General features: G+C 40.5%; 1 protein-coding gene across 1 annotated transcript; it reads left to right on the top strand.

Moving 5' to 3' along the window:
- The first annotated feature begins 2359 nt into the window (after positions 1-2359).
- Positions 2360-13476, top strand: GLYATL3 (glycine-N-acyltransferase like 3). The gene is made up of 5 exons (XM_006201923.4): positions 2360-2496; positions 6576-6683; positions 7390-7516; positions 8848-8974; positions 12156-13476. The coding sequence occupies exons 1-5, from the start codon at positions 2419-2421 to the stop codon at positions 12580-12582; spliced, it is 867 nt and encodes a 288-aa protein (XP_006201985.2). The 5' UTR covers positions 2360-2418; the 3' UTR covers positions 12583-13476.
- Positions 13477-16548: the final 3072 nt, after the last annotated feature.

Here is a 16548-nt window from a genome sequence, read left to right as displayed (position 1 = left end):
ATTTTTCACTGCCTTGTTCATGTCCACAGATGACTGCAAAATCTACTGCCAGTCTTGATTTGAAGGTTAAAAATAAATTTTGGCAAGTAGGCAAATTCACAAATAGGGGACCCACAAATAAAGAAGATCAACTTTCTATGCAGGGCTGTACTCCATCTGCTTTGCCTGCTGACCTCACTCTTAACTCCATGCGACTTTCATACCTGGGTTTTCTCCCTTGCCTGAATCTTTATTTAAACTTAATTTTCCTTTGTATATTTTACCTGTGTTTATAAAGTGGTTTTAGAGCCTTTGGGGAACAAACCAGGCAATAAATAAGCAAACTATCACCAGGTACTTAGACTTCCTCCTCTTTGCACTGGCTACTTTGCTGTGTGTTAGGACGCAGAAAGATCTCTAGACATCAAACCTAATAAGAGATACATGATCGTTTTCCCTTTGAAATCATTTCATTTTCTCTCAAAGGGTATTGAATTAGAATTAAGTGAATGTGTGTGAGCTGGCCTTGAGATGAGTTAAGGCTGTGGGACCCAAGGCCACGATCAGAGCATGTTTGTAATATGCAGTAAATAATGGCTGTACACATGCATCAATTATATAAGATTTATAACAAAGAAAACAGAAGTACGCATGTGCTAGAGATAATCTGTAAGCCTAATGAACAAAGAAATTCACATTGCGCATGTGGTGGCAGAAAACAGATTAAAAAGCAGGACAGGTGCATCATAGGTGCGCGCACCTCCCTGTGGCAATGGAATAAAGTGCTGTAACCCCATGGTGTCTTCTGCTGAAGTCTGTCTGGCAGTATGACAACTCCTCGTGCATTTTTTCGTTTGGGGCGCTCACCTTCTAGAACCCCACGTCAGCCCCCCTCAGCTGACAATGTGTGTAACATGAGGCTCTATTAAGACATCAAGATTTTATTTAGAGATGACATGAGTGAGTGAAAAGTTAGGTCGATCCAAGAACGAGGAGAGGATGGCTATACTTCTTTCTCTGTTTAACCTCAGCTCTGGAAACTTGATCTCCTCGAAGTTCCTAATATTGATCCAGACTATTCGTGTTAGGGTCCAGAAGCCAGATTTGCTGATACCGCTTCAGCCTTTCCTACCCCTTCTGACTCCTGTAGAGACTTCACACCTCAGAGGTGCCACTCAGTGCACTAGAGCCCACAGGGCTGGGTAGTAAGAAACTTGCTTCTTAGGAGTTCACACTCACATGAACTGTGTGACAGAGTTTTACAGTGGATTTTTTTAAAACATTTTTTATTGAGTTATAGTCATTTTACAATGTTGTGTCAAATTCCAGTGTACAGCACAATTTTTCAGTTATACATGAACATACATATATTTATTGTCACATTTTTTTCACTGTGAGCTACCACAGTGGATTTTAATTAAATCACAGTCAAACACTGGGTATCTCATAGCCACACAGAGAGCTCCTTGATTTCCTTATCTGGAAAATGTGTTGTAGAGAAACAGTCCACCACCATCCCAGAAGCCCAGGTTCTCACATGTAGCTGAGTTGTCTTTGTCATCCTAGTGCCTGGATGCTAAAAGTGGGTAAACTCTACCACATCAAATATAGGGAAAAACATTTTTTTCCCCTTTAATTCAGCTAAGTCCTGATTGGACTGTTGGGGAAAAGTTTTCTTGGGAACAAAAAGCAGGGGAGATGGAGCCCCTGAATCTACAAAATCCAATTGCATAAGAAGGGATGAAGTTGCATACATTACATTCAGGCCCTTTTTCATTTCCTTAAGGAAATTAATTTTATCTGAGTAAAATGAGCCACAGCCTTTGCTCACATCCGATTCATCTTTAAGTTGGTGATTTTCTCCAAGTGGTTCCTCTTTACCTGACACCTGACCAACTGAAGTCTTTCTCTGGTCTTTGCCCCACGTTGTGAAAAAGCAGTTTCCCTACTTAACACTAAGACTCTCCCTCTGAGCTTCATATTATCCATTCAACCACTTTGAACGCCCCTCCCTGTGCGCCAGGTGCTGCGGACAGGGTGGAGCGCAGAGCAGACATGGGCCCTTCCTTCGTGCAGTTCACAGGATTAAGACAGGCTTAAGACAGGCTTAAATCAAAGAAAACACAAATAATCGTAAAAATTACAACTGTTATTGTGTCCTGAAGGAAGAGTTTAAGGTACAGTGAATGTGGATAATGGAAGACTTAACCCAGTATAGACACTCACATCCTCTCCATTTCCATGTGTTCTGATTTATCTGCCCCAGGGCCTCCCTACTTCCTTCCTTCCCTCTTCAGAGGAAGCCATGGATTCAGACAACACTCAGTGAAAACAGGGCTTCGAGGATCTTGCTAGCTAGATTTAAATGTTAACGGGCAAAAATCAAATGTATCCCTTCCCGTTTTTAGTTAGGCGTGGAATTACTGGAGCTCCGAAAAAATGTTGGTGCTAAGCTGTTCTACCAAATTACTGATCCTGGAAAAAATATTGAAGAGTCACTTTCCTGAATCACTCAAGGTACTGTAAATGTAAGGGTTTTATCTTTCTTTATGTTATTAATCTGTGAAATAACGTCAGGCGTGTAGCTGTTTCCCCAGTTTTTCTGATGGTAAGACTCTGGGCGCCCTTGTTAAATCATAGCTTCCCAGTCTTCTGCTAGAGACTGATTCAATGGATTATGGATATGGCTCAGACAATTATATTCTTGACAGCCACTTTAGATGACTCCTAGGAGAAGTTAGGTAATGTTGGACTGGACTATTTCTAAGGTAAATTTGAGTTCTAAAAATTTTTTAAATGGAGGAGGGTATAGTGGGTGGCATTGCTGGTAAGAACGTAACCTAGGTGCACAGTGGAACTGAAGTTTCAGAGTTGCTGTAAATTTTTTTTCTGTTTATTGCAAGATCTTTATTTTGAAAGTTTTTCCATTGGTTTTGTTGATCATCGAGCCACTGTCGGTTGAAGCCTTCTAAAAGTCCATGAGGGTCTACTGTAACTCAGAGCTCCTGGGGAAGCTGACATTTAATCAAAGATTATAAATAAATGTAAGATTAGAAATATTTTCAACACTTGGAGAAAAAATGCAGAATGCAGTGAAATTGTCTTTGAGAGCTTAGTTTCTCGAGCAAAGAGAAAGCCCTGTAACAGTGATTTTCAAATATAAGTGGTGTGCCAATAATCCAGAAGAGATATAGTGAACCATAATTTCTGAACAAAAAGACCGGGGACCTGTATATTTCACAAACACCCTGGAAAATCCTTATTTACACTAAAATGTGAACCAAAATGATCTAGAGAAAGTCCTCCAGTGTACCATACTGGGTCGATTAAATCTGCTCATCTTGCTTTATTAATAGTGCTTAACCTGTACGTGGTAGGGAAAATCTGAGTGATAATTTGGTGATCATATGCCTAGAAAAGTGCCTAATAGACCGAAATTTTCCTATTTTTGAATGCTGACACTGCGTTGAATAGATGGAATAAGATGGTAGGCTGTTTTGCTTTGACGACATATTTGGCTAACTTTTCTGCCACAGAGAACTGAAAAGATTTCAGTGACCTTCTCAGGATCACAGAAGAGATTATAATCATCAAGACAAAGATGGGCCCCCAGGTTATAAATATTATATTTGGATAGTACTTTAGCATACAGAGAATTTCCATTTTTGTATCCGTCCAACAACCTTGTAAAATGTTTATTAATCCATTTGATAAATGAATGCATTGAAGCTGAAAGAAGATAATGCAGCAAATAAAGAAGCAGTTAAATCTCAGTTCTTTCGATTGCATGTCTATTGTTTTTCCCACAAGCAACTTAGCTCCCAGGTACCCAGGTAGAGATGCTGATTTTTTTTTTTAATCTCTCTTACAATGCTTGGCATGGGGTTTTGCCCATAATAACCTCGTCAATAAATTGTTGCTGATTGGACCCTGGAAGCTTTCAACAGTAATTACTTATTAATTCTCTACCTATTCAAATCTTATTTTTTAAGATGATTTCTGAGTTCAGACTAGCTGACTTGGCCTAAATACTATGTATAATTTTTAAAAATATATTTCACACCATCTCATTTGAACTTCATAAAAAACTAATATGGGGGGAGGGTATAGCTCAAATGGTAGAGCGCATGCTTAGCATGCACGAGGTCCTGGGTTCAATCCCCAGTACCTCCATTAAATAAATAAATAAATAAATAAATAAATAAATAAATAAACAAACAAACAAACAAAAAAATAAACAAACAAACCTAATTACCTCCTCCCCTGAAAATAAAAAACTTTTTTTAAACTAATATGAATCCCACTATAATAATACCTCTGAACAGGTAGATATTTATATTACAATTTTACAGATGGTATAACGAAGTCACTTCCCCATGTCTAAGTGCTAGAGTTCAAATTTAAATCCAGCTTATCAGATTCCAAATTGAGTGTTCTTTTGAAATGTTTGCCTCTCATAACACCATTTGAAGTAAGAGTTAAAGAAACGAAACACGTAGGCACAAACCGATGCTCTCCTCATGTAACCTTCTCTGTAATGTATTCCCAATTTCTCATTTTTCATACACTGAGTCTCTTTATCCCTGGACCTCTTTATCCTGCTTCAAGTATTGCATTGTTATGTAATGCCTGGTTTTGTTCTTTGACTATAGTTTCAAAACACCCTTTCGGTAAACACTGTGTCCTTTAGAGAATAAAAAAGGTAAAGAAAAGATAGTTTTGTTGTTCACTTCTCCCTCGTGCTTAAGTGATTAAATATCCCTCCAGATTTCCTTCACAAGCACTGACTGCTCATTCCTCCAGCATCTTTACTTCCCTCTGGCCACTTCCTGTCTCCTCTCAACACTCACCCTTTGGATAAACAGCTATTCGAAAGGTTACTTTGTTTTTAACCAATGCCAAATCTTTCAGTTGGTTCCAATCCTTCACAAACAAGTTATGTTTTGGGTGTTTTTTTTTTTTTAAAGAATCTGAATATTGTAAATAGTTTCTTCCTTTTAACCTTATGAACATTTTAGTCTTATTTAAGCTTTATTCTTGAATAAGGATGTATGCTTTCCTCTTGTGAAATCATTGTGATAAACTTATTACTCTGCATAATTCAATGATTAGCAGAACAAGCATGACCCTCCCAGGTTACTTTAGTTCATGGATTTTCACTTCGTGGGATCCATGTGACACATTAGTATTAGCCAGACTAACTTTGGAACGATACATTCTATGGGAAGATTTGAGCGGAGGCCCAGGCTGGGTAAGACGGAAGACCGCTGGATAATATTCTAGGCATTGAGATGAGTGATTTGAATTATGAGAGAGAGAAAGGAGGTAAAATGTAGGTTCCAATGCCTCTATAATTTAAATTTTTTTTTCATTGAAGTATAACACTAGAAAATGCACATAACATAATGATGCAGCTCGGTGAATTTTCTCAGAGCAAATATCTGTGTAACCTCTACTCCAGTCAAGAAAGAACATTTTTTGACGCCTTTGCTTCCTGCCCCCCACTGCTCTTTTCCTGTCACTACCTTTCCCTGTTCCCAAAAAGTAACCACTATCTTGACTTCTAAAGTCATAATTTAATTCTGCCTGGTTTTGAATGTATTATCAAGTGGATCACACAACAATTATCTTTTTCACTTAGCTCCTTTGACTCAACACTATATTGCTGTTTTATTGTCCACAGTACGAATAAGCCACAATTTATTTAACCATTCCTCTGTTGATGGACCCTTAGATTGTCTGCAGTTTCTGTCTACAGTATTATGAAAATGCTGCTATGAACACTGGCCTCATTTACACCACAACTTTCTCTTCTCTATAAGCACACATACAGCACATGAAAGTTGTTTCCTAGGACAGACATCTTTTTGATTCTTAGTGGAGAAAAAAACGTGAAAGGGCACAGAACAGAATTCTAATGTTACTTCAGGATTATTTAGTCAACAAGCATTTGATCAGCTTTGTCCAACTCCATGGGGGCAATAGTGAACAAGACATAGTTACAACCCTCAGGGGATGCTAGTGGAGCCTTGCTCCATCAAACCTGAAATGCAGGGTGTGTTGTTGGCTCCTTTTTTACCCCAGGGGGTGGTGTTTCACTCTCAAGGGATGTTTAATTATAATTTAGGGTCGAAGGAGTCCTTGCATTTCACAGATTATTTTCAGATAGTAGAATAAATTTCACAAGCAGCTGAGCATCAAAATCATCTGTGAAATTTTTAAAAGGTAGATGAGCGCTAAATCCGTACATTAGATTCTGATTCATTCAGTAAGAATTATTGCTGACCTCTGTGCCAAGCCTGCATCTAGTAAGCCGGTCGATTTGGTACCTCTCACCATTGTACTGTAAAAAACTAAGTTTGGAGAGAATTTTCATAGGCTTTAGAGACATTATACCAATTTTCATGTGCACTGATGAAATAATAAGGGAGACGTCTGTACCTGTATGTTGAGTATATACACATCTATAATTTCCCCGCGTGGCCCTGATTATGCAGTAGAACAAGGAGAGAAAAGGGTAATATGCAACCGAAATGGTCAGTAATGTGACTGGGTTAGTAGTGTGACTGGCGTGTCCTCTGGGTTCCCTGACTCAGGTTTACGGAGCAGTCATGAACATAAATCGTGGCAATCCCTTTCAGAAGGAAGTGGTATTGGATTCATGGCCCAACTTCAAAGCTGTCATCACGCGGCGGCAGAAAGAGGTACAGTTTTGAAAGGAAAAAAAAAAAAGAGTTGGCATCTACTGGAAAGAAAAAATTAGGTAAAGGGGATGTTACAACCATCATAACACACTACATACTTCACCATTAGCTTCTAATTTGACTGGCTTTGGAGTATCAGACATATGGAAACCTCCAGTCTAAATGTGTTCAGTAGTGTTTCTTCAGGGTTTCATAATCCCTGGAAGCACGAAGCATACGTGCTGGTACACACCAGTTTGTCTGCTGGGTCGATGATTCCTTATGAATGATGCCTTTGCTCATGTGGGTAAATATGGAAAAAGGCTGAAAAAGACAGCGTCTCTCCCCATTCTGCCTCTGAGACCAAAGAGACGCTCAAGCGATCACAGATGTGCTGTCCTGGCCTCATCAGCAAAGTTGTGAGAGTTCTGCGTTTTTCCCTCGTAGGTGGACCCATTGAGTTACAACCTTTTTATTTTTAAAAATAAATAAAATCCTAGAACAATGTGAAGTAACTGTCTTTGAAACATCCCTAATATTAGAAGATAATCAACAAAAGTCCCAAAGTGTCTGTTATTTTCCCTCACTACAGTACATTTGCCACATTCCCACTGAGCCGTTGTTTCTAGGTGGCTAACTTTGGTACCGGGGAACTGTCTAGATGTGTGTAACTCAGATCCTAGATAGCTGAGAGCCCCAGAGGGCATGTCTATGTCTTCTGTCCTAGGCTCAGACAGATAACCTGGACCATTATACTAACGCCTATGCTGTGTTCTACAAGGATGTCAGGGCTTGCCAACAGCTGTTGGAAGAACAGGGTGTCATCAACTGGGACCAAGTTTTTCAAATACAAGGTGGGTCAAGTGCAAAATATTAGGCGGGCATTTTTTCCCCTCCTTTTTGTCATATCTATCAAATAAGTAAATACAACATATTTCACACATGTATGTGTATATATATATGTATATACATATACACACACACATACGCACAAATACATAGGCATACATTTTATGTATTTATGGCTTATGTATTACAGTTTTGTAAGAACACTTATTTTGTACACCTAATGAGGCTTGGCCTTTGAGGTAGGCAGAGACCAGTTAAATGGGGCTGCTTTAAGTGATGTTTTTCCCCCACTGTTACTATAATATGGACATCAGTGAGTTTAACAGCATATTTTTGCTTATTATCTTTATTATTCTTAACTCTTTCCTATCACAGTCTTTCAGAGTAACTCTTAAGTCTAAGCCAATAGGTAAGCCTTTTCTTCTTTCTAAAGCAAATGATTCTGGAAAGAGCTAATCAACTGATCTACGAATCGTTTCCTAGACTTGACTCCCCAAGGAAGGAGCCAAGGCTCAGAGCACCGTCTGTGTTCAGTGTGACCTCCCACTCATGTGTTCTTCAGAAGAAGGAAACAAGCCATTAGATATGGAAGGAAGTGGGAAAGTCAATTTCCAGAGGATTCCATCAGCCAGGAGCCAGACTGGAAAGGACAGAGCAGATGGGAGGGTTGGAGAAGCAGAGAAGTCAGTTCCAAGTGATCAGATGCTCCCCGGCCATGCTGTGAGCTCTGTCGGAACAGAGACCCCTGGTTCTTGTGTCCTGCGGCACAGCAGTGCCCAGCGCAGGGCTTCATATCCAACAAGCGCGGACGAGGGTTTACAGGTAGTACGTGTAGCTGTGGCAAATGAGAGGGAGCTGGGTGAGTTCAGGATCTCACCAGTGCTAAGAGTATGCTTGATATTTCTGCAGTGGGCATTTAAGCAAGAGGCTGGGAGAGAGTCTTTAAAGTCAGATTGCCATGCCAGATACATCTGAGCTCTTCTACACTTCTAGAACTAGCAAATGTCTCTTACTTTGAAGAGCTTAAGATCAATCTGAGAAGTCAGAAGAGTCAAAATTCCCACAGGAACTTACAAATTTTTAAGGGATATTCCCCTCAGAAATCTCCACGGAAGATCATGGTCACAACGGAAATTTGAAAATCCCACACAAAGTTTGAAAATCAGACAGGGAGTAGCTGTAATAATTCATGTGTAAATACAGAGCTGCTAGGATCATCCAAGGTGGCAAACTGGTGACATTGATGATACTGAGCAGAAAAACACCGCGACAAATTTCCTTTTTTGAATTTTCAAGTCAAATGCCCACCTTTTTCATTACGTGTCTCCACATACAGGGCTGCAGAGTGAGTTATGCGATGTTTCCAAAGCCGTTGCCAGCTCAAAGCAGTTGGATGTAAAGCAGACTTCCTTCAAGGCCGTTCGCTTGTCTCCGGTGGCAACTCTGCCAGACACCAGGTTCCTGTATGTAAACCAAGTTTCTGCATCTGGGGGAGAACTTACTGCTACAGAAATACAAAAAGCAGCACTTGGAATACTTAGTATCATTAAGGAATATTTTGGCATCTTGGGTTTGGGGCGCTGAGTGTGTGTGTGTGTTTACTCTTCCTTTCTATGGTGTTTGCGCATAATTTCATGCAAAATCAAATCAGTGTCTGTGTCCATAGTAACAACTGAATTAGGGAGTCTTGTATTTTGACAGAATACACAGGAAAATAATTTCTTGCATATCTCCCTCCCTCAAATAATTCTTAATAACCTCTGTTGTCTGAGCCCAAGGTGGTTGCTGCTGTTTTTTTGTTTTTGTTGTTGTTTCAGGGATGAGAGTGCATAACTGACTGACTTGCCTCTTAGGTGCCAGGCACTAAAATGTTTTAAATATGGTACCTCTTGAATCCTTTTCACACCCCTAACAAGTAATGTTATTATTATTATTCTGTTTTTGAACAGAATTGAAGTAACACATAGGACTAAACTGTAGAGCCAGGAAATAAGCCCATGATCTGATTCCAGAATCCAGTCCTTCAAAACATGGATCAGTTTATGTCTGCATTCTCTTTTCCTTCTGATTTTGTGCTCCGTACTCTGTCATTTACTAGTTCTCTACCCTTTTGCTTAACCTTTTCGATCCTTAATCAATTTCTCCTCGAAAACTAATCTTATAGTATCTGCCTCACGTTTTTTGTAAGCAAGTGAAACCTGGTACTTGAAAAGTACCCACCTCAGTGAATGTTAGTTTTCTTCACTTCTGTGCTGTGTGTTGAAGGGATTATTGAGCAAAACAAGACTAAATCTAAAGAAGAATTTAAGTCACATTAAGTGGCTGGACTTTTTGTTTATTTCATTTAATTTTTTTTCAGTTATGAAAATTTTCAAACCCATACAGAGGTTGAGAGACTAATATAATAAACCTCCATCAATATATTTTATTATCTAAAATACTTGCCCTTTTTAATCACAAAATAACGCAGTTCTCGATTTTGTTTCTGCTTTGTCCAATTCCTGCAACTAGAGCCTTTTTGACAAAACATTTTCCCATAACCTGAGTTGTTAAAAAATACAACCAAGCTTGTGCTTATTAGATATATACGTATATAAAACCCATCCCAAAAGTACAAGATTGAAACTTTTATCCAGACCCCTATCTTTCCTACCCTCTGGATTATTCTAAAGGAAATGTCTCAGACATTTCCCCATTATTCTTAAATATTTTAATATATATCTCCAGAAGATCAGAATTTTAAAAAGAAAAGAAAAAAAAGCACTGTACTAATATCACTTCTGTGTCAGGGGTCCCCAAGACCACCCACAGGCTCAGTGACTGGCTAGGGGGACTCACAGGACTTAACCTACACAGTCCAGGCTGTGATCTGTTACACTGAAAGGGTACAAAGCCAAATCAGTAAAGGGGAAAAGGCGGGCTGGCAGAGTCCAGAGGAAGCCGAGCACGGGCTTCCCAGAGGAGGCGTGCGATTTTTCCAGCGATGAGTTGTGACAACAGAGGTAGGTAGAGCATAAACCAATTTGCTCGACTCCCAGAAGGGAGGCAGGTGTTCAGTGTAAGTTACACTGATTGTATGAACAGCCAGGCTCAGCTGACCACCCTCACAGTTCTGGGACCTGCAGGTCCCCTCCAGAAATCCAGACCGCCAGGCACTAGCCGAGGCCCACATGGTAAGCAGGTGTTCCTGAAAGTAGTGGCAAGCCTGCTGAGTTAACTCTTGTCTGCACAACCCCTTAAATTTTTGTTAACATCGTTTACTTAAAATTACCTGTTGGTAGTCACATTTCCCAGATTATCATAATATTTTTAGCAGTTTATTTGTTTTGAGGAAACATCTAAATAAGGTTTGTACATTGCAGTCAGTTAGTATCTCTCTTAACTTCCTTTCGACATATAGGTTCCCCTTTTATCTTTTTTATGTCTTACGTTACCTTTTGTTGAAGAAAAAAATTTCCTATTTGTCCTTTAGAGTTTCCCATAGTCTATTTACTGTCATATCCCTGAGATGTTATGCATCATTTTCTTTTATTCCCAAGTCAGGCTTTTTAAAACCAGTTTGTCTTTAACATCCAAGTCATTACCCATATTTGTACACTCTTTGTCTTGGACACCCGCCCTTCACATACAAGGTCATAGTCTGTAGTATCACTCCTGAAATGTGTGCCCAGAAGGGTTTTTATTTGCAGTGACATTTCTGCCTGAGGCTTCTCTTTTTTTATTTTTTTGAAGTTTATTTTCAAGAACTGAACTAAAAATCATATTAAGCCAGTTATCGCTTATATTTACTTATTTTGTACCCCTGCTCAGTGGTTAGATGGTTGGCCCAGTGCCAGAGCCCACGGAATGCCTGGAATGTGAGCTAACACTGCAGAACCACTAGTAAAGAGGAAACACAAACCTGTACTTTGTAAAGGGGGCCCTAGTGAGAATATTACCAGCCTCTTAACTGAGGGTGGTGTTAGGACATTGAGAACTTCAAGAATGAAAGCCAGTTCTGAAAGACAACCAGCCCCATAGACTTGCAAGTAGGTAATCATCTCAGTTCTTAAAAATTGCACTAATTTCTATTTTTTTAAATTCTTAATACCATGGGTTTTTAGACCTTTCCCCAGAGCTTTTAGGAAAAGGTCTGGAGGAGCTAGCATTTCTTGAGCACCTGCACAAGCCTGGGAAGTTCAGCAGTTCTAGTTCTTTTCTGGCCACAGGTGCATAAAGATAGGTCTATCCTTAAGTGTTTATTTTTGCCAAGGAAAAGATTGGGGGCCCAGGGATCCAGACTTGTTCAAGGATTTGGGGAGGGTGTCGACAGACTCAGGGCTTGATAAGAATAAGTCTGAGGTTTGTTTTACAGAAAAAATTAAATGCTGGATGTTATTCTGAGAACAGTAAGAAATAGGCATAAAATTAGAAGGAAAGACTTAAACTTAATATAATAAGGATTTTGTCCTATCAGAAACGAAACCCTAAAAGCTGTTTATAAGTGATGAGTGATGGATTTTATTTCATTGAAAATATTTTGGTATTTGCTGGGCGCAGTCTTGGGGGCGATTTCTCAGTTTGAATCACTGTAACCAGAGAAGGAGTTGTTTGCGGTCACGTGACCCCCAAGTTCCTATATTTTCGCATGTCATTTTCTTCTAGAATGAGGCCTTCCCCACAACTAACCTACCTGAGCGTTGCCGATGCAGATCTGCTCAACCGGACCTGGTCTCGGGGCGGCAACGAACAGTGTCGCCGGTACATCGCCAGCCTCATCGCCTGCTTCCCCAGTGTGTGTGTCCGGGATGACCAGGGCAACCCCGTCTCCTGGTCTATCACAGACCAGTTTGCCACCATGTGCCATGGCTACACCCTGCCGGAGCACCGCAGGAAGGGTTATAGCCGGCTGGTGGCCCTCACGCTGGCCAGGAAGTTGCAGAGCCGGGGGTTCCCCTGTCAGGGCAACGTCCTGGATGACAACGTGTCGTCCATCAGCCTGCTGCGGAGCGTCCACGCCGAGTTCTTGCCTTGTCGCTTTCATAGGCTTATTCTCAGCCCAGCAGCTCTCTCTGGGCAAGTTCAGCTCTAGCCCGTTGAAACTCTGGGAATTTTCTTCCTTTTTTTCTGAACATACACACACTCCGTAGTTGCCAATGAGAGAAGAATTAAAACTGGAATCGGGAGACTCTCAAGGTGTTGCAAAGGGCCTGGAGAAGACCTGCAGGGTTAGGCTGAGAAGTTGTAACTCTCCGCATCTCAGGTTTCTGCGGTAATAACTGTAAGGGTCAGAGATAGCCGTGGCTACACACGGGCTGATTATCCTCTTTTGGAATCCACCTTGGGAAAAAGGTTCTAAGCCAGCAGGTCTTAGCACAGGAGCAGAAATGATTCCATGAGAACCAATCATTTAACACGGGGGCGTGTGGCTACTGCTGTATTGCTGCCTTGGCTTCTGCTCTGTTTTCTCACTGCCGCGCCGGCTCCCTCCGACCATAAATAACCCTCCCTTGGCTCCACTACTCCGTCTCTCCCAACTCTGTTCCTGCCACCTGTGACCCAAGTTCTCTGTAGAATATCCTGCTTATTTCCCCTTTACTTACTGCCTCTCCACTTCTGCCTAGGACTCCAGCCGGTAGTTCTCCCCTGGGAATGTGTGAATGCAGCAATTCTCACGTTATAGTGCACCTCAGCATCGCCAGGGGGTGGGGGCAGGTGGCGACACAGATGGCTGAGCCTCTCCCCGCAGTCCCTAATTCAGTACGTCTGAGGTCAGGCCTGAGAATTTGTATTTCCAGCAATTTCCCAATTCTCAGTTGCCTTGAGAAATGAAGAAATGGGCATTTTAAAAGCTAGAAACAGATGATGTCCACATAAGACTGGATGTTACTTGTCACCTACTCTGGTCTAACCCTCGTTTATAATCTGCTTTCTCTTGAGAAACTAAGATGTGAATGTGGATATGCAAACACATATAAACATACATACACACATATATTTACATCTTTTTCATGTTTTCCGTATGCATATCTATATACTCAGAATTTTGAGAAGATAATAAGCTTTAACTCTCTCATTACATATGAAGATTTGAGGACCAAAGAAAATAAATGACTTCAAGATTATATAATCAGTGCTAGAGGCTGAGCCAGAATGGTGTTATTTTGATTTCAACCTATCTTTTTTTTTTTTTCACTAAATCACGTACCTTTTTTGTAAAGGAGATTTCAATGATTAGACAATAAAATCAACGCTCTCAGTAGTCTTTTAGCCTTGTCAGTATTTTTTTTTTTAATCTGGGTTCCGATTGTGTATGCATATCTTTCAAGGGCAGTAAAGGAAGAGAGAAACATCACAAGCTGTGTGCTTCCATCGGCAGAAAAGCAGGGACAAACACAATGGTTGGCTTCGTCTGGTCTGGATAAGGTTGACTCAGCCATATAGAAAATACTGGTTTCTTATCTCATGGAGGTCCCATTAATCTCAACTACAAAGGTAAGAGGAAATCTAAAGTTTAAGTGTTTAGTCTTCAGAAAAGTAAACAAACTGGCTGAAGGAGAGCTTCATTAAAAAAAAAAAAAAAGACTCCTTGGCAGTGAATATATGCTGAGGTCATCCTGAGCCCTGGTTACCTGGAGACTTATTCTTGGCGCCAGAGGGAAGAGCTTGAACTGGAGTCCCTAACTCTCTTGGGAGAATATGGTCTAGGTTCTGCCGCAGGGATACTCATTAACTAGCATTGATTAACCGTAGGTTACTCCCATCTGGTACATGGCATCATTATCAGAGCCTTTTGCCTTGTTTTTCTTCCTAGTAATAATATACCTACTGTTTACTTAGCATTTAACTACGTGCTGATAATTATGCCGAATTATGTATATTTTTGTGTATTTGTGCGTGTGTGTGTATAACCTATCTCATTGTGGGAATTCTGACTCAGAGGTCCTATGACTCATCACAAGTCATGCAGACTTTAAGTCCAGACAGAGCCTGAGTTCGTCAGAGTCTGAAGCCTGTCCTGTTCATTACTATGCTAATTGGCCTCTTAAGCAGCTTGGAACTGTATGAGGGCAATTATTCCTTTATCTCATGCTTTCTGAATTTTCCACCCCCATCCCAACAATAGACTCCATACTTCGACATTTTAGAGGAAAAAGTATTTTTTCTCCTACCAAATTGCATCTATAACCTTATTTCTTTTGCCTTTGTCTTCCAAATAATCCTTTTAGATAAAGTTGTTCGACCTTCAACCTTGTTTCTGACCCTTTTAAGAAACATGTGGAGCCATTCTGGAGTAAGGAAAGAAAGAGGGGGCAAGGAGTAAAGACACTCAAGAAGCAGGAAGGGGCTGGATCAGCAAAGGGCCTTAATGCTGACTCACGGATCTTCAGTGTAATACATAAACCGTTGAAGACTTTTAGGCCGAGTATCATGCTGTTTGGAGATCAGCTGTGAGGCTATTGCAATAGTCTGAGCAAGCGATTATCCAAATTTACCGAGGATTTGAATGCTGGCAATGATGATGGTGAGAGTGAACATCACTGAGCTATAAAGCAGGAAAAGATGTCAGGACTTTGTGCTGTAGGGTCTGATGAGAGAGGATGGTCAAGGATGACTCCTGGGTGTCTATGTTGTGAGCCCCGTGCCCGGTGGTACTTTTCACTGAGACAGGAAACCCTGAGACAGCACCAGCTCTGTGGCAACTGGGAACAGAAGAGATTGTTCAATTGGGGACATTGAATTTTGAAACATTCAGGTGATGAGATCAGGCTGGATATACAGGACTCAGAGAAACTGTCTGCGATATAGATATAAATTTTAGAGTCATAGGCGTACACATGGTAACAGAAGCCATGTGTTTGGCTGAGATTGTTAGGACTGGGCCTTGAGGACATCAAAGCGTGAAAGTAGCTTCTGGTTTCTGGTAATATTCTGATTCTCGGGTGGCTTACTCAGGTGTGTTCACTTTGTGAAATCTCATCAGGCTATACAATTATGATTTATGCACTTTTCTGTATATTACACTGAAATATGAAGTATCCATTAACAAAAAACAGGCCTGGAATCCACAGGAAAAAAAAAGGTATATTCCTTGGACCCAACAACTTCCATTTCTTAAGATGTCTCCTACTGGTATAATAGCAAGTATGTAAGATTTACCTAAAAGGATGTTTATCACTGCATTGTTTGTAAAGATAAAAAATACTAAATATTCTAAGTAACTCACTGATTAACTGTAATACAGCCATTTAACAGAACTCTGTAGAACACTAGAAAGCTATGATGGCTGATGTGGAAAAGATGTACGTGATATTACTAAATACAAAGCAATGGAAAGCAATTACAGAAAAGTCTGCATCCTCTCCGCATTTATGATCTAACTCTGAAGGTAAAATAGATAAATAGTTCTGAAGGCAGCCTAAAGGCTTTACCTGGGGAGAGAGGAGCCTTTGGTGGACGAAAGCAAGTATTTCATGGTGTGGCCATGGCTGGATGTGATGATGAAAGATGTCGGTCCAGGCGACATGCTCAACACCCCTGAGACTACTTGTTTGCACTGGGTGGACGCTGACTGGGGTTTGCAACTGTCTGTGTATTTAGTGAGAATGAGTGTTCACTCTGCCTAAGACCCACGGAGGGGAAATACAGCGGAGGAAAGGAGAGTTCAGTCTGCTCAACGTCTGGGAGCAGGATAAGGCAGGGCAGTCTGGGAGGATGTTTTCACATCCTCTAGAACAGAGTCTCATCCAATAATTCAAGCTCTGATTCTACCCATTTTGCATTTTTAATCATGAATTTCTTGGTGATTTGAATCTTGAGAAAAAAACACAAAATAACTATAAATTGAATTTCTGTAAGCTGTCCTTGGTAATACCTACAGTTTTGTATCCATTGTCCCTCAACCTCAGTAAACACCAGGAGCAGGGGGGGAAAGAAAACCAAAAAGTAAAACACAGCCGATGGAATAACACAGCATCAACTACAAAGATGATTTCTTCCTCCCGGCCTGGGATGTTTGCATTAAAATTATTTCAGTTGGGGAAAATAAAAATAGTAA

This window comes from Vicugna pacos, chromosome 20, assembly GCF_048564905.1.
Source record: "Vicugna pacos chromosome 20, VicPac4, whole genome shotgun sequence".
Classification (NCBI taxonomy): Eukaryota; Metazoa; Chordata; class Mammalia; order Artiodactyla; family Camelidae; genus Vicugna; species Vicugna pacos.
The sequence above is the reverse complement of the archived record's forward strand: the minus strand, read 5'-3'. Positions and strand labels throughout refer to the sequence as shown.